General features: G+C 37.3%; 1 protein-coding gene across 1 annotated transcript; it reads left to right on the top strand.

The window, feature by feature from the left end:
- Positions 1-91: 91 nt before the first annotated feature.
- fbxo11b (F-box protein 11b) lies at positions 92-15,363 on the top strand. Its single transcript, XM_082152302.1, has 22 exons — positions 92-399; positions 2,544-2,671; positions 2,794-2,875; positions 3,021-3,165; positions 4,080-4,209; positions 4,466-4,549; positions 4,667-4,799; positions 4,926-5,032; positions 5,192-5,303; positions 7,667-7,773; positions 8,842-8,979; positions 9,071-9,288; positions 9,461-9,641; positions 10,304-10,426; positions 10,505-10,590; positions 10,718-10,794; positions 10,995-11,138; positions 12,366-12,476; positions 12,741-12,848; positions 12,955-13,063; positions 13,153-13,251; positions 13,517-15,363. The coding sequence occupies exons 1-22, from the start codon at positions 312-314 to the stop codon at positions 13,644-13,646; spliced, it is 2,640 nt and encodes an 879-aa protein (XP_082008428.1). The 5' UTR covers positions 92-311; the 3' UTR covers positions 13,647-15,363.
- Positions 15,364-18,346: the final 2,983 nt, after the last annotated feature.

Here is an 18,346-nt window from a genome sequence, read left to right as displayed (position 1 = left end):
TGTTACTCTTGCTGAATATCAGTGGTGCCCCCTTGTGCACGTTCTCCATGTCCATGTTAATGGCTCCTCCTGCTAGAGAGAGAGAGAGAGAGAGAGAGAGAGAGACACGGAGCTCAGCACAGGGGGGAGCTGTCCGAAAAAACACACACCAACAACACCCCGAATAAGAAAAACTGCCTAGGGTTGGTGTCCTTTTTCGGCGTAGACGGGTGATTTGACTTGTTTCAGACCAGAGATTTGTGTAAATGCTAATAACACCAGAATAAGGTTCGAGGGAAGCGTATTTTTTCTGGGTAAAGTCACCTCGCCAAATGAACTCCGTCAGAGCGAGCAGCAGGAGACCCAGGCGAGTGTCGAGGCCGCGCCCGGTGCAGCCGGAAAGAAACAACGCAGAAAGAGGTAAGACGGGGACCTTTTATTCAACAACGCTTTAATGTTGTGCCGTGTCGTATATGGTATTTAATCTATCTGACCCGACACGGCCACTCCGAAGCCGCACGGCCTGATTAAAAGGGCTTGTGTGCAGAGCGTCGAGGCGCATATATATATATAGGCCAGGCCGCGCTTTGTTTGGGCTTCACGAGCCCGAATCGTAAACGGCTAGCTTTCAACGCACTCGTCACCTTTCCTGGTTAACTTTAAACCTAGAAACAAGATAACAAGGTAAATGTTGATTTATGTCTGGTATAAGTTATCTGTCGTGGGTTATAGGTGGAAGAGAGACATGAGAAGTGGATTTAAGCAGGAAAATCTGCGCTGCGTAGCTGTAGTATTCAGTGTTGAGCTGCCGTTGATAGCATTGTCAATTTACACCAAATACTAACACAGTTGCTGCTTTCCACACCGCATTAATGTCTACATCTGCATTGTGTTTATTCGGGTTTCGTTTGCTTTGAATGCAGTGGCTGTGAAGTTAACTGTTTACACTGCTAGGTAGCACGCTAGCTAACGTAAGTAGCTGCGCACTTGAGCTCACAGCGAGAAAACGGGGTGAGATAAAGGCTCTCTTTGCTCTTTTGTTGGGGATATGTGCATGGTGGAACATTTATCATACGGATATTTATTTTTGTTGGTTTGGTTTGTAGATGCTTTGCACATAGCCCTGGGTTCTGCTGATGAAGGTGCTTCTGCGATGATCAATCAGAAACCTTTGTTTCCACGTTTAGCTGGGTTACAGACCCCCCACTGACAGGCTTTCTGGTCTTCTTTTTAAAAAATCCATTGATAAAGTGTTAATGCGTTAGGTTTTCATGCTCTTTAAGCATGTATTAGGGTTTATTGGTTCATTTTAGACCAGTAGTGATCAGTGCATTTTGACTACCTCAATGTTTACATTTGTTCTGATGTTTGCAGTTACTGTCTATTTCAATTAGAACATCAGCCTAAGCAAAGCATTGACTTGAGTGTACAGACCATTCATATTCTCAAAGTTAATATTAATATAACCTTTACACTAAAAATAACCCAATGTTTTTTGGGTTTTTTTTTTTAACACACACCATAGTAATACTAGGATATTTCCACCTGATAGCATCAACGTATCACTGTCAACATATTCCTTAGTTAGGGTAGTTGGGCTTTTAGAAAGGATAATGATGTAATATCTGTGTATTGTATTACATAAGGGTGTGATGTTATGCTCTTAAGTTCTTATTTGGGGTACACATTTTGTTCAAATCTGTGCATGCTGTTTTTGGTGAAAAGGAAGAGCATCTTCTCCATACTACTTTGTTTTTAGACGTTTTGGATGTGGACACTGACTAGATGCATATGTAGGCACAAGGCAGGCAGAGAGACTGACCAGAGCCATGGCTGAACAGATAAGGATTTCCTTTTGTGTTGATATTTTGCCCTGATGTACTTTTTGTTGCCTTGCCGTCTTGTCTGTGAAGTCTGCTACTGATGGACCAGTCAGCTGTGAGTTGCCATGAAATTCGTGACAGTTTAGAGAGTCCAGCTTTAGCTGCTCTTCTCATCTTTCACTTTTGGATGTTGTCTCCAGGTACCAATTGTGCTGTAGGGAAGGACAGACCGTAAGGCTCTCAGGTGATCAGTACACCAGGTATTGACAGGTAGGTAGGTAAGTCATTTGCAGCTGAATAAAGATTAGCAGTCATTTTTGCCGTAGTTTTCTTGGTTTATGGATAACATATAATGGTGTTTACATTTGCAAAACCAATTGTATGAAGAAGGTTAAGGCATTTGGGATTTTTACTACTTAAATGCGTTAAGATATGGAAAAGCAAGCCTTCTGGAAGTATGGAAATTCAGAGTTTTGCACTGATGTGTGATGTTCTTACCAACTGATGGGCAAAGGTCTTGTCTGCACTGCTATGCTTTTGGAGAAAGCCAGCAATTTTATTTGACTATTTTCCTTGAGAGAATGGGTCTGTTTTGTTCCTGCAGGCACATTTTGCAATGTTCACTGCAAACATGGAAATCAGGAGTTTGTGGTGGAACTTGGGGTCTGAGCTTGTGCAGGGCAGGTTGAGATATGTTTTGCTGAATGGATTGTTTTCTTTTTCTTTCTATGCCCTCTGTAGATGAGGACATCCCTGCAGATATGGTTGCAGAAGAATCTGGTCCAGGAGCTCAAAACAGTCCATACCAACTCCGTAGAAAGTCCCTGTTGCCTAAACGAACCGTGTGCCCCACAAAAAACAGTATGGAGGTAAAGATTTAGCACTTTTGAGATAAAACTAACCCTGTTTAGTTTGCACTTTTGACAGAGATAGCCCTACTAAAGTTGTTTTAATCTGTTTAAAAAGTAAATGTCTGATTTGTGCGATACAGGGAGCCTCCACTTCTGCCACAGAAAATTTCGGTCACAGAGCTAAACGTGCAAGAGTGTCGGGAAAATCCCAGGACCTGCCAGGTGAGTGAAGAGTTGTGGTCTCGATCATTAAGTGCATCATTATTAAAAGTTTTGTTGCTTATCAAAGGACTATTGCTATTAATTACGTGTGCTTTGCAAGCAGTTTGCTTTATATATATTTTTTTCCCTGTTGACAATGTTTCAGCTGCCCCTGCGGAGCAGTATCTCCAAGAGAAGCTTCCGGATGAGGTCGTTCTGAAGATCTTCTCCTACCTGCTGGAGCAGGACTTGTGCCAGGCTGCCTGCGTATGCAAGCGTTTCAGTGAGCTTGCAAATGACCCCATTCTCTGGTGAGAATTTACATACTGACAATAGAATGATTTGCAGAAGTACATTAATTACTTTCATTGGAGTTTGGAAGAAAATGTTAAGGGCAGTGTCATGCTGTAAGTGGGATACTAATGATCCAGTAGATTGAGACAACCAGCGCATTGTCGCAATGTCCTTAAAAAGTTATGTTATGATGATCATGACAGGGAAATGGCACTAATAGAGATGGTTTGCAAAAAATATAAGAACATAAGAGTGTAGTGCTTTTACACCAGACATTTCTAACATCTAATCTTGACAGAATTGTCTCTTGAGGTCTTGTTTGCAGCTTACACCATAGAACAGTAAAAACTACCGTTCAAATGTTTGAGGTCTGTACGATTTTTTTAATGTCTTTGAAAAAAGTCTCTTATGATCACCAACTCTGCATTATTTGATCATTGTGAAATTTTTTACAGGTTAGAATAACTTTCTATTTTAATATATTTTTAAACATAATATATTTCTGTGATGGCAAAGCTGATTTTCCCACAGCCATTGTTCCAGTCTTCAGTGTCACATGATCCTTCAGAAATCATTCTAATTTGTTGATTTTGTTCTTGAGAAACATTTCTTATCAACGTTGACATCAGTTGTGGAAACCATAATCTCTTTTTCAGAATATTTCGATCAATAAAACTTTTTTTTTTTTGTAACTATGTTCGAGTTTTAGTCTCACTTTTGATTAATTTAATGCATCCTTGCTAAATAAAATAATTTTTTGGAAAATAAATAAATTGAACAGTATTGTTTAAGCTCAACACTGACCTGAAATTGCTATCAAAATGCTTATCAGCCACCATAATGTTTTGTTAGTGGGGGATTGGTTCAGATATTACCTTTTCCATAAGGTAATATCTTTAGTGATTGTTTTGTCTGTTTGTGCGTTTTACAGGAAAAGACTATACATGGAGGTGTTTGAGTACACACGACCCATGATGCATCCAGAGCCGGGGAAGTTTTACCAGATCAACCCGGAAGAGTATGAGCAACCAAACCCATGGAAAGAGAGCTTTCAGCAGTTGGTATGAGAGCTTGCGTTTCTATTTTCCTCTTTAAATCAGGATGGATGTGAATGCTTAGTTGATTTTTCCAGTCTGATGCATTTTGTTTGTGATTTGTCAGAGTAATAATGATATTCACTCTTCGAAAGTTAATAAAGTGACTAAGGTCACATTTGCACCATGTTAACTGTCCATCTTGGGTAAACCAATCAAAAATGTTAAATACAGGTGCAAAAAATGAAGTATTCATTAAGTCTTTGCTTTTTCTATTCCACAGTATAAAGGAGCACATGTAAAGCCTGGTTTTGCAGAACACTTTTATAGTAATCCAGCCAGATACAAAGGCAGAGAGAATATGTTGGTATGGATCGTTGGCTTCAGCAATTACAATTTTTTTTCTTTTTTTTGAAGAAAGTTCAATAAACGCACTGAGGCATTTTCAGCTTCATTGTAATGACAGCGCTTTTCTGGTTTTCAGTATTATGACACCATTGAGGATGCACTTGGAGGGGTGCAAGAGGCTCATTTTGATGGCCTGATATTTGTGCATTCTGGCATTTACACAGATGAATGGATCTACATCGAATCCCCCATCACAATGATTGGCGCAGGTGAATCTGATGACCCTGTTTTTGTTACCTATATCCTTTAACTTTAAATCTTGAAAATAACATCAAATGTTTAACCTTGCATACTTTGACTGAAGTCACTAACACCCCTGTTTTCTTTCCTTTCAGCCTCAGGGAAGGTAGCTGACAAGGTTGTCATTGAAAACACTAGAGATTCAACGTTTGTGTTTATGGAGGGATCTGAAGATGCATATGTGGGCTACATGACCATCAGGGTGAGTAACAGTTTTTACAGCTTTTTCTCTTTAGCTCATTGCATGGTGTCTTTTAGATAATAATGCCGGCTCATTTCTAATTCACCCTTAATGCTTTTGATCAGAGGTTGCAGCAAATCATGTTTTTGAGTGATTGTAATATTACTTTTTTTGTTTCAGTTCAACCCTGATGATAAGTCAGCACAGCACCATAATGCTCACCACTGTTTGGAGATCACGGTTAACTGCAGCCCCAATATCGACCACTGCGTTATCCGCAGCACCTGCACAGGTAAGCTTCATTTACACTACCATCTGCTTCCCTAGCATAATACACTTCTGTTCAAAAGTTTGGTGTCCGTAATATTTTAAAATGTTTTTAGAAGAAATTTCTTGCGCTCAATTAGGCTATGTTCACACTTAGCTGCTTTTTTCAAACTGCCAGCGTCTGTTCTACATTATAACCCTATGGAGTGAACCGTTTTTTCAAAAAAGTCCTGAGCGCTTTTTTAGACGCCACCGCCGGCGTCTTTTTCTGCAGCTCAGAGCGTCTTTTTAAGTTGAAAAAAGTTCAACTTTTCTGAAAAGAACGCCCTACGTCAAGCGCCTTTTTGACAGCTGACCAATGACAAGCGAGTAGCGAGACCTGTCGTTTCCATAACAACAAGAACAACTGTCTGTCGTGCACCCACAAACGTCTTTGTGAACCGACATTCTCCTCCCCGGTAACTTCAAAAGCCAACGCAAGAGCCAACTTTCTCTTTCTCGACATTTTTTGCATCACACAGCACTAGGCTACTGTTCCAGCTCTTGTTATAGCAACAAAAGACGCGCTCGGCTGCTATTTGTAACCGAACGCTGCCAGCGTTTTTTTTTGCTAAAAAAACGCCGTTGTCAACTTTTTCTTGTCAAAAAAGACGCTAAGTGTGAACATAGCCTTAGGCTGTTTTTTTAAAACAAAAATTCAGGAAAAAACTAATATTAATGTTATATAAATGTAATATTGTGAAAAATGTTGTTTTCTATTTTAAATGTATATTTATGTTATTTCTTTCTATGAAATCAAAGCTGAATTTTCAGCAGTCATCACTACAGTCTTCAGTGACACATGATCCTTAAAACCATTCTAAATATGCTGATAAGAAATTAATGCTGACATTTATCAATTATGAAAACTAGGGCTGTCATGATTCCTCGATTAAATTCAAGTACTTGGTTTTTAAAAATCCTTGATTGCAATTTACCCGTGTCAAGTTACCGCCAAAATACCAATAACATGCATTTTGTAATGCACATTAAGTCACATTAACGCTTTGTGTTTCATAGCGTTTTTGTTGCACTGTTGTCATTTACATGCGTGGAGCGCGTCTCAAACTCAATCTCTGCAAATGCTGTGAGTTTGGGTCTCTTATGACAATGCAATATACGCCATTTCATCAGATTTGTAAGGTAAATCATTTATAAACCTACGCCATCACAGGAGAATACATCAACATCTTTCTAAATATGCTAACTGTTCATCGGAATTATATACGTTTAAAGCCTCGCTTTGAGTTTGCATGTTTTAATGTCCACACATTCTTGTTAAAGAAATTGCAGGGACTGTAGCATTTCTATCATAAAGAAGTGGCCCAATATTAAATATTAAATGGACATTTTATTGCTAATATTAAACTAGGATTTGACACATGCTCTAAAGTGTGACAACAACAACGATCACCAGGCCTTTGGCGCCCTCTTCAGGCATTTGTTATAATGCATAATGCATTAATGTGCTGAAACTTTTGCTCCTGTTCATTAAAAGAAATTTTTGATAGACTTCTGTAGGCTGTACTGAATTCAGTGTGTGACCAGCCACCTTCTTACTCGTTTTTTTTATAATACATAATGGACATAGGTTGATTGCTAAAATACATAATGTAATATACAAACATATTAAGTGTTGTTCAATAAAACCATTTGATTATTTTTTTATACTTTATTTGAAGCAATAATAATTGCTTCATTGTTGTTATATGTATTTTAAGTCATTTTAAAGGTTATTGTTTGCCTTAGGTCTATTTTTACTACTGCAAAAAAGTTATCCGATTACTCAATCGTAAAATTAATTGTTAGTGACAGCCCTAATGAAAACAGTGGTGCTGCTCAATATTTTTGTGGAAACGTTATACTTTTTTTTCAGAATACGGTGTTCTTTTGAACTTTTTCATCTGTGTTTATTTGAAATAGAAATCTAGAAATGTCTTTTTTGTCCATCCTTGCTGAATAAAATGTATTAATTTAAAAGAAAAAAAATAGTACTGACCCTAATCATTTGAACAGTACTATATAGCCTGTCTATTCTGTGTAACTAGGCATCATGGATGGATGCTTACTTCATCTAAATGCTTTGTGGCACGATTGTTTTGCTCCTCAGCCTAATGTTTGTTTCATTAACATGACGCATTAAGAGGGAGAAATCCTTTTCACATGCATTCAGTTAATTTGGCAGAAATTCATTTGACTTGAAATGCATTCAAGCTTAGTAATACATTTGATCAGTATATGTGTTCTCTGAGAATCGATTTCATGACCTTGCTGTTAGTGGCATATTTTAGCAGTTGATGTATGAGAAATTGTATCTGTGTGATTGAGGTCCTTTCTCTGTCTGTGCAGTGGGATCAGCAGTGTGTGTAAGTGGTCAGGGTGCCGGACCTACCATTAAACACTGCAACATCAGCGATTGTGAAAACGTTGGACTGTACATCACTGATCATGCACAGGTAGGAACCTGCATTAAATGAACTGTTCAAAATGGATATTGTCATTGTTTACTCATTCTCATGTCATTTTAAGATTGTATGCTGTTAAGTTTCTCACACAACTGTTTTCAATACAAAAGGATCACACTGACCTTTCAGTCAAGCCACAAACAGGGAAGAAAAAAAACATTTAAAGCTTCTTAAAAGTGATTCATATGACTCGTGCACCACATTATAATAGAGCTGCCAACTCTCACGCATTCACCGTGAGACTTGCGCAATTGTCACTTTTCACACGCTCTCACGCCACACATCCATTTTCTCACGCACAGAAAAATCGCGAAGCAAAGAGGACTTTTTTTTAACCAATTTTTTTTTACTACCAGCTGATAGTGCTCTCTATATGTTTACAGCATTAGGTGAGATTTTTTTGTTGTTGAGAAATTAACGCCTATCTTGTGTACCTAATATTTATCCAATTGAGTCAATATTAAATCAAATCACGAATTGAATTGAAATCGTGAAATTTGTGTCAAGCAATAATAAAAAAAACGTAGCTTACCAGAAATTGTACCATGTAAACATTGTAACTTGTTGTCCCTAATCCTAATAAAATTCAGTTTAGTTACTAAAATGTTTTGACAATCACAATACACTTATTGTGATGCAAGATTTTTTTTTCACATCCCCCCCACCCAACCCCCCACCCTCTTCCATAATTCTCACTCCAAGCTAAACTCAAAAGTTGGCAGCTATGTTTTAAGTCTTCTGAAGCCATATGATACATTTTTTTTTGGCTTGGACTTTTCCTTTTATCTATAGTTACATAGTGGTTAAATTACAAGGCTTAGTGTAGTGTGACTTATACCCAAATGGATTATTGCCGCCATGTTTTGGCAAAATCATCTGGTAAAAATGTTGCATTTTTGAATATCTGCTTTATGTCAGTGTTGACACTGATTGTTAGTCATAAATTGTAGATAATACGGTTGCAGACAAGACTATTGCCTGCTTTACTGACAAATAATAATTAATCACAATAACTGTATTATGTTTAGTTTTTTTTACCTGTGTGCTGTTGTGTTAAAGGGTATTTATGAAGATAACGAAATCTCAAACAATGCTCTTGCGGGTATCTGGGTAAAAAACCATGGCAATCCTATCATCAGACGTAATCATATCCACCATGGCAGAGACGTAGGAGTGTTTACCTTTGACCATGGCATGGTAATTGCAACTAATTTTTGTTCAATCAGAGATTTCATCTGTTTTTGGCAGCAGTCAGTGAGCTGATTTCTGTCTCTGTCTCCCTCTGCAGGGCTACTTTGAGAGCTGTAATATCCATAGGAACAGGATTGCAGGGTTTGAGGTGAAAGCGTATGCCAACCCGACTGTGGTACGCTGTGAGATCCACCATGGCCAAACGGGGGGCATCTATGTTCACGAGAAAGGCCGAGGCCAGTTCATAGAAAACAAAATCTATGCCAATAACTTTGCTGGCGTGTGGATCACCTCCAACAGTGATCCGACAATAAGGTCAGTCTCCCTCGTCCTCACTGCCCTATTAGTATAAATCTATATTGCTATTTTTAGACTTGAAAATAATTTTGGGTATCGATTGTACTGAGCTAAGCACTCGGCACACTGTCAATTGATTTATCCATCTTGTTGATTTATCTATAAAATGAGCTGTCTGCTTTTAATCTAGGGGAAATGCCATCTTCAATGGAAACCAAGGAGGCGTTTACATATTTGGTGATGGGAGGGGCCTCATTGAGGGAAATGATATTTATGGAAATGCCCTGGCTGGCATTCAGATCAGAACGAACAGCTGTCCTATAGTAAGGCACAACAAGATCCATGACGGGCAGCATGGAGGAATCTATGTGGTGAGTGAGTGAGCATGCACATGATCTGACTGGCAGTGGTGTAAAGAGTACCTGAAAACCATACCACCGAAAAAAGTCAATACTAATATATAAAAGGTGCACAGTGTCATTCACACAAAACACCATCATGGTAACACACAACACTAAAGTAATGCAATAAATATTAATTTAACAACATTAGATGTAACATAAAAACCCTAATGTACATAACTGATCAGAAAAGAAAAAGATCTAAGGTTATGGAATCTTACAGTTTTTTTATCTTAGTATTTTTACAGTATTTTACTGTTAATAACACACTATTTTTTACAGTGTAGATGGAGATATCGCTTCTTTATTTCAGACATAAACTGCAGCCAAAAAAAAGTTAGGTGCCATGCAAAATGTAATGAGTAATTGCATTACTCATCACAAATGTATTGGAGTAAAGAGTACATACACTTATTAAAAAATGTTGTCAAGTAGAGAGTAAAAGTTGTTAATATCTTTGATAAACACCAGTAAAACTACAGAGTAGCCAAAAAGTTACTTAAGTACAGTAACTAATTACATTTACTCAAATACTTTACACCACTGCTGACTAGAATACATTACGGGCTGCTAACAAAAAAATATGCACAGTATGCATTGGTCATTGCATGACTGTCTGTTTCTATTTGTAGCATGAGAAGGGCCAGGGTGTAATAGAAGAGAATGAGGTATACAGCAACACACTGGCCGGAGTGTGGGTGACCACAGGAAGCACGCCAGTACTCCGAAGGAACAGGATACACAGCGGAAAACAGGTATGGAACTTCAAAACTTCTTTTGATATAATCTAGACTTCATTCTTCCCTGTTAATATTATTTATTTATTTTTTAAGGTTGGGGTGTATTTTTATGACAATGGACATGGTGTACTGGAAGATAATGATATCTACAATCATATGTACTCTGGAGTCCAGATCAGGTAGGGAGGAAGTAATTGAATTTTGGCTTCTTTGGGAAGTATCAGGGGTACAAATAAGTTTTCAAGATTCTTGGTTGTAAAAAAGTCTACTGAATTTGTGTATTTAAAAAAAAAAAAAATTTAACAGAACTGGAAGCAATCCGAAAATCAGAAGAAACAAAATTTGGGGTGGACAAAATGGAGGCATCCTTGTTTACAACTCTGGTAAGTTCTTTATCTACTTCCTCTGTCTATTTGTCTTTTTACTCATTATGAAGCTTGTTTATGAGTAAGTTCTTTCCTTAGCCGTAATGCTGTAAATTGTGAAAACGGTTACAGATCTCAGCTGTCATATTGGGGTGGCCAGTTGTAAGAGAGGTTTCTGCTTGTTGTTTGTTTAACATAATTTGTTTGTCTATTCGTAGGGCTGGGTTTTATCGAGGACAATGAGATCTTTGATAATGCCATGGCGGGGGTGTGGATTAAGACGGACAGCAACCCCACGCTGCGCAGGAATAAGATCCATGATGGACGGGATGGGGGTATTTGCATATTCAATGGCGGGAGGGGTAAGAATGGATTGGAATTTCTTTCTGCTTATGAGTACAGTGCAGTAAATGCTACGCCAGCTGATGGAGACCTAAAGTAGAAAAATGTAAACAGAACAGGGCCCGTATTCATAAAGAATCTTAATGCAAAGAGTAGCTCCTAGTGACAAAATTCTAAGAAAATTCTTAGAAATGTGGGCGTTTACTCTTAAAATTAAAGAAAAAAGTCATTCAGAAAGCATCTTAACCCTTAAAAGAGGTCTTAAGGTCAAAATTGTTAGGAGCACGGACGAGGACTTTTAAGAGGCTTAAGAGTTTCTTTAGCAGAGGAGAAAATGGCAGAAAGACAAAGAGGGAGAAGAAATGTGTTGCAGACAATGAATAACAGTGAGTTAATAAGACTCTATAGATTAGATCGTGCAGGGATCATGTTTGTGACTGATCTTATTAGAGACACGCTAACATCTCCGACACAGCACAGAAATGCCATAGCGGCAGAAATGAAAATAATCACTACATTACGATATTTGGCACCTGGGAAAATTCCATGTTTGATACATTAAAACCAACATTCAAACCACCACTTAAATAGACATGCCAGCAATCAGTGTAATTGGAAAGAGTGGAATAATTTTTATCATTCTAAGCCAATCAAATACCTTATAGGAAATTAACAGCATGGTAAATAAAAAAAAAGGATTTATATACACATATATAATGTGTGTGTGTGTGTGTGTGTGTGAACGGTCAAATAGGACAAATTACGCATGTAATTTCAAAGTGAAGGCTTAGAATAGACCCTATACTTAAAATCACTTTTTTTTTTTTCTTCTTGGACAACCAACCAATCACAGTCTTCAAAAGATTGTGTCATACATAGCAACGGGGTCAACCCCGCCCCCTTACTAAGATGAAAGTTTTTGGCTTTTCCTTACTCAGAGTTGCTCTCAGATCGGTCCCGAATCGCTTTTAAGCTAAGACTCCTACGTAAAAGTTTTTAAGCTAAATTAAGAGTTTTCTTAGAGGATTCTTAGAATCTTTATGAATACGGGCCCAGATTCCTAGACACGGGTCAAGGGTTCTCTTGCACTAAATCACACAATTAGTGATTTAATCCCCCAATGAAAGCCCTTGTGATTTAAAACTGAGCTTAATCTGTCAAAAAAGCTACCCAATTAATATAATGGATGTACCATGTTTAATCATTATCATAGAAACTAATAGCAATGTCTTTATATGCATATTCAGGGTTGTTGGAAGAGAACGACATCTTCAGGAACGCACAGGCTGGTGTTCTCATCAGCACAAACAGCCACCCGGTGCTGCGGAAGAACCGGATATTTGACGGCTTTGCTGCAGGTCGGTAGAAGGTTTAAGGTCAGAAGTGCGTACATGCTGCCACTGTAGTGGTCTTAAGTCTTATTTAATGGTTATTTTGGTGTGAAATAATTAAAAAGCAGTGCTATTATAATGATTGTGAATAAAACGCATACTGGACATTCTGGAGTTCTTGGAATTTGTGTGTAGTTTTTGTTCCATTTTTCTAATATTTAGCCCAAATAACTTGTGCCATTTTTCTAATATTAAGCTCAAATAACAATCTCTCTCTGTCCCCCACTTTAGGCATTGAAATCACAAACCATGCAACGGCGACTCTGGAAGGCAATCAAATATTCAACAACAGATTTGGAGGCTTATTTCTAGCCTCTGGTGTCAATGTTACAATGAAAGGTAAACGTTATCTTATAAACTCATAGCCGACTATCTTTCTCATTTTACCTCAATAATATATATGTATATAGATATGTTAATATAAATCTTTTCCATAACTTTCTAGATAATAAAATCATGAACAATCAGGATGCCATAGAAAAGGCAGTGAGCAGAGGTCAGTGCCTGTACAAGATTTCCAGTTACACCAGCTACCCCATGCACGATTTCTACAGGTAATCAGAAGGCAGGCAACTTGAAGCAGTCTGCTTTGAAAACCAACAGTAATGGTTGTATTTCACCATGTTCCTTTCTCTTCCATTAGGTGTCACACCTGTAACACAACAGACCGTAATGCAATTTGTGTGAATTGTATTAAGAAGTGCCACCAAGGGCATGATGTGGAGTTTATACGGCATGATAGGTCAGTGCAATATATACACTACTGTGTACTGTGTATTCTCTTATGTTCTCCAGAAATACTGTAAAAACAATAATATTGTGAAATATTACAATTTCCAGAATAGAAATTGTAACACTGTAAATCCCTTAAACTAATACTTTTTGGAAAAGTGACAGTTAAAGTAAAAGCTATAGTTCCTGGTGAATTGCAGAATTACAGTTTTTCTGTAACTTTTAGTGGACTCATAGATTCTGCTCTAATCCGTTTTATAATCTCTTCCATATAGGTTTTTTTGTGACTGTGGCGCGGGTACATTGTCCAATCCTTGCACATTGGCCGGAGAGCCGACCCATGACACGGACACTCTGTATGACTCGGCGCCTCCCATAGAATCCAACACATTACAGCACAACTGAGAGCGAGCTCATCCTTCATCACAGCACCCTGGTCTTTATCTTACCTGCCTACAAATCCAGAGCGCCTGCCATTTCTGGGCCAGAGAGACCTGGTGTGCAAAGTGTGTGTGGATAACAAAAGACGTCAGATGTCAGACTTTGAATTAATCATTTTAAAAGAAACTATCTTTGGAAAGGTGAAATGCAGAACTCTGAAACCGTGTAAAGCTGCCTCAGTACTGTGTGCAGATACTCCTGTATATTGCTAACTGAGAATGCAAGGAGTTCTCTCCACTTCTGCTTGGGAGCGTGATGGATGATTTGGAAGAGTGAAATATTGTGAAGCAATATGTTGACTCAGGATTATGGAGGTGGGTGCCACAGTGGTGGTGTTTGGGAAGGGAGTAGACTTTATTTGGTCCTTCCAATCGCATAGCCCTACGCTGTGCGCCCTGCCCTGTGCAACTTCAGTTCTATGTGGAGATTCAAGACAAGTTCTGCTGCAGTTTATGTACAGATCTGACCGCGACCGGAGCCACTAGGAGCTACAGATTGCGGTTTCTCAGATTAGAGGCAGAAGCCATACCATTATGGCTCCCTGGCGACTTTTTTTTTTTTTTTTTTTTTTTTGACAGCAGATGTGCTGAAATATATGTATGATATAAAAAATTAACAAACAAAGAAAAAAACAAACAAAAAAAACAAACAATGTGATTAGCACTTGCTTTTTTATTTTAAATATGTTAATATGTTATTCTGATCTACAAATATGATTTTAATGCTTTCTCATGTAGTTTTATATTTTCAGGCAAAAAAAAATCTTACTGTATTTGAATGTCTTTTATTTTATTATATTATTATTATTATTGTTATTAATATTTTTTTGTTAGCACACATTAGGCTTGCTGTAATCATACACCTGTCTCAGCATATAAGTTCTTTCTGTGAAAGAGGAATAACAAAGAAAAGATCAGAAAACTAACACTAAATTGTCCTCCAGCATTTTTTATTTTTTTATTTTAATGAGATGACTTCTTTAAAGTTAAATTCTTTTATGTGAGTGATTGTGTGGAACTTACGGTTGTGCATTTTCAGAAATGTTTGCAACACCTTTGTTGCTGCCATTATTAGAAAGGGTTATCTTTGCCTATTGTATATAACTTTTTCATTCTCAAGTTCCCTTTCTTAGTATTTGGAGCTTTCATCTCCAAGCGGTTTGAAGTGTTAACTAAGGGCCCAAAGAATTCCGAAACATGTTTGACCATTAATCTTACAGAGAATGTAAAGAAAAGATTTCTATTAAAAAACAATCCCTGAGCATTTTCATTCAGTTAATTTTTGTTCATGTGGTCATAGCATCACTGTTAAAAGTGCATCCTGACTATTTTATTGCATTCTTTTGGGCCCATGGCCTGACTTGTGCCTGTTTTAAGGATTTTGAAAAGCCTTGCTGGAGTTGGTTATATCAGAGGCCTCTGGCCTCTTTAAAGCTGAGACAAGTATCTCTACAGCCCCATTGTCTTTTTGCCCCTGAAACTCCATCTATGTGTAATGTGGTGACTGTGGCTTCTCATGCAGCCTGAATTTTATGCATGTGTACCATAACATCTAGACTTAATATATTGTGAAGTCTTCAATAACCATTATGTAGATGCTAGTATGAATTTTAAAATGGTTTAATTTCCTAGAAAAGAACAGAAACTGGTCATTTTTAAGAAAATAAACTTTATTAGATCAACTCTGGTTGTGTTTGTTTTTGTTGAATCCTAACACAGGGTGGCCGCGGGTCCTTAAAAAGTCTTAATGTCTTAAATAAAGTTTTCCTAAAAAAAGGCCTTAAAAAGTCTTAAAATGTCTTAAATTCAGATTCGATAGGTCTTAAATATTTCTGGTCACGTTACCGCTAAAATTTCTCCAGTCTGACGGACCTAATATCCGTCAAATAACAAGTGAAGCATCGAATCGCGAGAATGATTCAGATTTTATTACATAAACAGCTATTGATAATGATAATGTAGGCTTTTTCTGGTAACGCTGTTGAGGCTCGCGCTGCTTGTCTCTGTGATAGATTTTATAGGAAGAAATCAAAACAAATGAGCATAACGGCAAACAAAAAAACTCCCAGAAGAAACATACTGAGGTAAAAATACACTCTCGCGTTTCGGGAGTCGGGATAGACGGAATTGTCACTTGCATAATCGGGCCAGCATTGCATCATAAGTAACTTTACCATTTGCACGTCTTTTAAAGTTTTACCTGATTAAACATTCACGCGATTTGAAACTATTCAGTACTTGCGCGCTGTCTGAGAGAGATGGGTTTTTTTCTGCACACATACATAGAGTAAAGCCGCCTCACAAACAGCTCGTGGGTAACAAAAGTAATTTTTCGTGGATTTTATCGCTTTAACAGTCAAAAACATGCGAAAATGATGTCAATTTCGGTCTTGGTGAGTATCCTCTAAACACAGTCGGTTATGTCTTAAATAAGCATAAATCGCACGTGACCGTATAATGAACACAGGATCCGTGCACTAGCTCTTAAAGGGACAGCAGCCATATGTGTCTCATTCATTTGGTTGTCAAAACAACAAACCATAGCTTTCATTTTAAGGAATCAGGATTAATAGCCTATGTATTTAATTTAGTCAGGACTAAAATACTACCCAGTGTTATTTTACATTTGATTACTTTATTCAGTCTCTGTAGTATTTTTGAATACTAGTGGTAGACCTAAGCAAAAACTTTTCTCTTTATTTCTCTTTATTGGTATCTTTATTCTATTGTATTTATTTGTGCTACTTTTTTCAATTTAATTCAAAGATTGAAATCAAGCTTCCTTGTGTTGTGTAAATTCTTAAGACCAAAATTACCCCATTGTAAAAATGCAATGAGTGAGCATACATTTAGGCCAGATACATGTAATAAATAAAAGAAAAAGTCTAAACTCCCCCCTCAAATTAAAAATCTAATACGCATGTAATATAATATGTATTTCCATCACAGGTTTGGTCTTAAATTTCATTCAAAGTGGCATTAAAAAGGTCTTAAAAAGTCTTAAATTTTACTTGTTTATATCTGTAGACACCCTGTAACAGTACATTCGACATGCACTACTATCTGATAAAACTGTAGCCTGTCTTCCTGTCCATAAAACCATGAAAACATCTGTCACTACGGTTGAACAGAATAGTATACTGCCTTCAAGCTTGTTAAATATGATTCGATTACAGTTATTATAAGACGATACCACCCTGATTGCAGGTGTCACCTTCCTGTAATATTATAATGCATATACTCGACTTGTGCAAATAACGGAAGCACGGTTCTCAATGCAGGTCCTCGATGTAGGAGACTTTTATAGCGATGTGCTTTATCTTGTCTGATAAGAATAACTCATGAAATCATAAACCCTTCTCTTTCCACTATTCCTAGGTAAATATTCACCATCATTACAGGCAAACAACCTGAACCGCATTGACTTTTAGACATTCTGTGGCATACTGACACACTCTTGGTTCAAGTATTTGTATTTTTAGGCTTCATTCTGTTTTTTATATGAAATAATCCATATCGCAATAATCTATGTTCAAAGGTTGTCTGTTGTCTAAATCTATTAAATGGACATGCTTAGATTTCAGGCTTCAAAGAAACAACTCTTCCTTGGATTGTACTCATCAAAAAAGCCTATAATATGGATACAATTTTGAGAGAGTACTTTAGTTAATATTCCACACTTTAAGTGTGGGTCAGTGTAACTTGAGGTTTTATGTCATTGACAAATTGGCTGCTTTGCATCTAATATTATCCATACACGTAAAAAATTGTGCTTGCATTATTCAGAGAAACTAAAAACTTGAATTAACGATAAAGTCGTTTCAGATACATGACTGTTAGGAAGTTCAGACTTTTAAGGCCAAATAAATGGAGACGTAGTGTTTGAACACACATGGCCGTGAACTGCTTATCTACGGAAATGAGTGGAACTGAATTGTATATTAAACTGGATGACTGCAATGTCTGCAATAAAAAGCCAAGTGGTTTCTATAAATGTATTGGCATAACGTAAAAATACATGAATAAATACTTAAACTAATGGTATTGGTCATGTTTTATAGCAAAATGAAAATATTCAATTTTGCATGACTCTTAATTAACCCGTGAGATTCATGTTGAGTGTGTCACGTGTGATGACCTTTGAGAATGAAGTCAGTAAGCTGTATCTCCTCTAAACTTTGTCCTCACTGTCCTCTGCTGAAGACAGGCCCCTTCTTCGGCCCACTTCAATGCCATAAATCAATCATGTGATCACCCAACATGCATGGGGGTTGCATAAACAGCTCCTAAAATGAGGCAACAGTTAACTCACTTTTACTTCTTTCTAATTGTTTAATAAGATAATGCAGGCCTGCATTTTAGTTTACAATTAACCCGTTTAGAATTAAAGATATTTACTCTGCGCTACTGCAAACTTTTAGATGTGATTTCAGCAAAACTTCGATTTTATTTGGTATTAAAACTGTGAGTCAGAACTGATGCATTGCACATTAGAAATAACTATTAAAATATCAAAATGTTGACTGGTTATGGCTGCAGACATTTTTGTCTCCCTAACATAATTTCAGCCAGAAAGGGTTAATATTTACCAGAGGGGAAAACAAAGTAGGCTACAATAAAACTCTTATGGTCATAGTCCTTACTTTCCAAAGAGATACTTTTTTT

Source organism: Leuciscus leuciscus (genome assembly GCF_965113295.1).
Source record: "Leuciscus leuciscus genome assembly, chromosome: 21".
NCBI lineage: Eukaryota > Metazoa > Chordata > Actinopteri > Cypriniformes > Leuciscidae > Leuciscus > Leuciscus leuciscus.
The sequence above is the reverse complement of the archived record's forward strand: the minus strand, read 5'-3'. Positions and strand labels throughout refer to the sequence as shown.

Bases quoted from the DNA above. Each gene is read 5' to 3' on its own strand.
- fbxo11b (XM_082152302.1), top strand. From the start codon at position 312: ATGAACTCCGTCAGAGCGAGCAGCAGGAGACCCAGGCGAGTGTCGAGG. The intron at 11,139-12,365 runs GTAAGAATGGAT...ATGCATATTCAG, and splicing joins CATATTCAATGGCGGGAGGG to GGTTGTTGGAAGAGAACGAC. The intron at 13,252-13,516 runs GTCAGTGCAATA...TCTTCCATATAG, and splicing joins GAGTTTATACGGCATGATAG to GTTTTTTTGTGACTGTGGCG.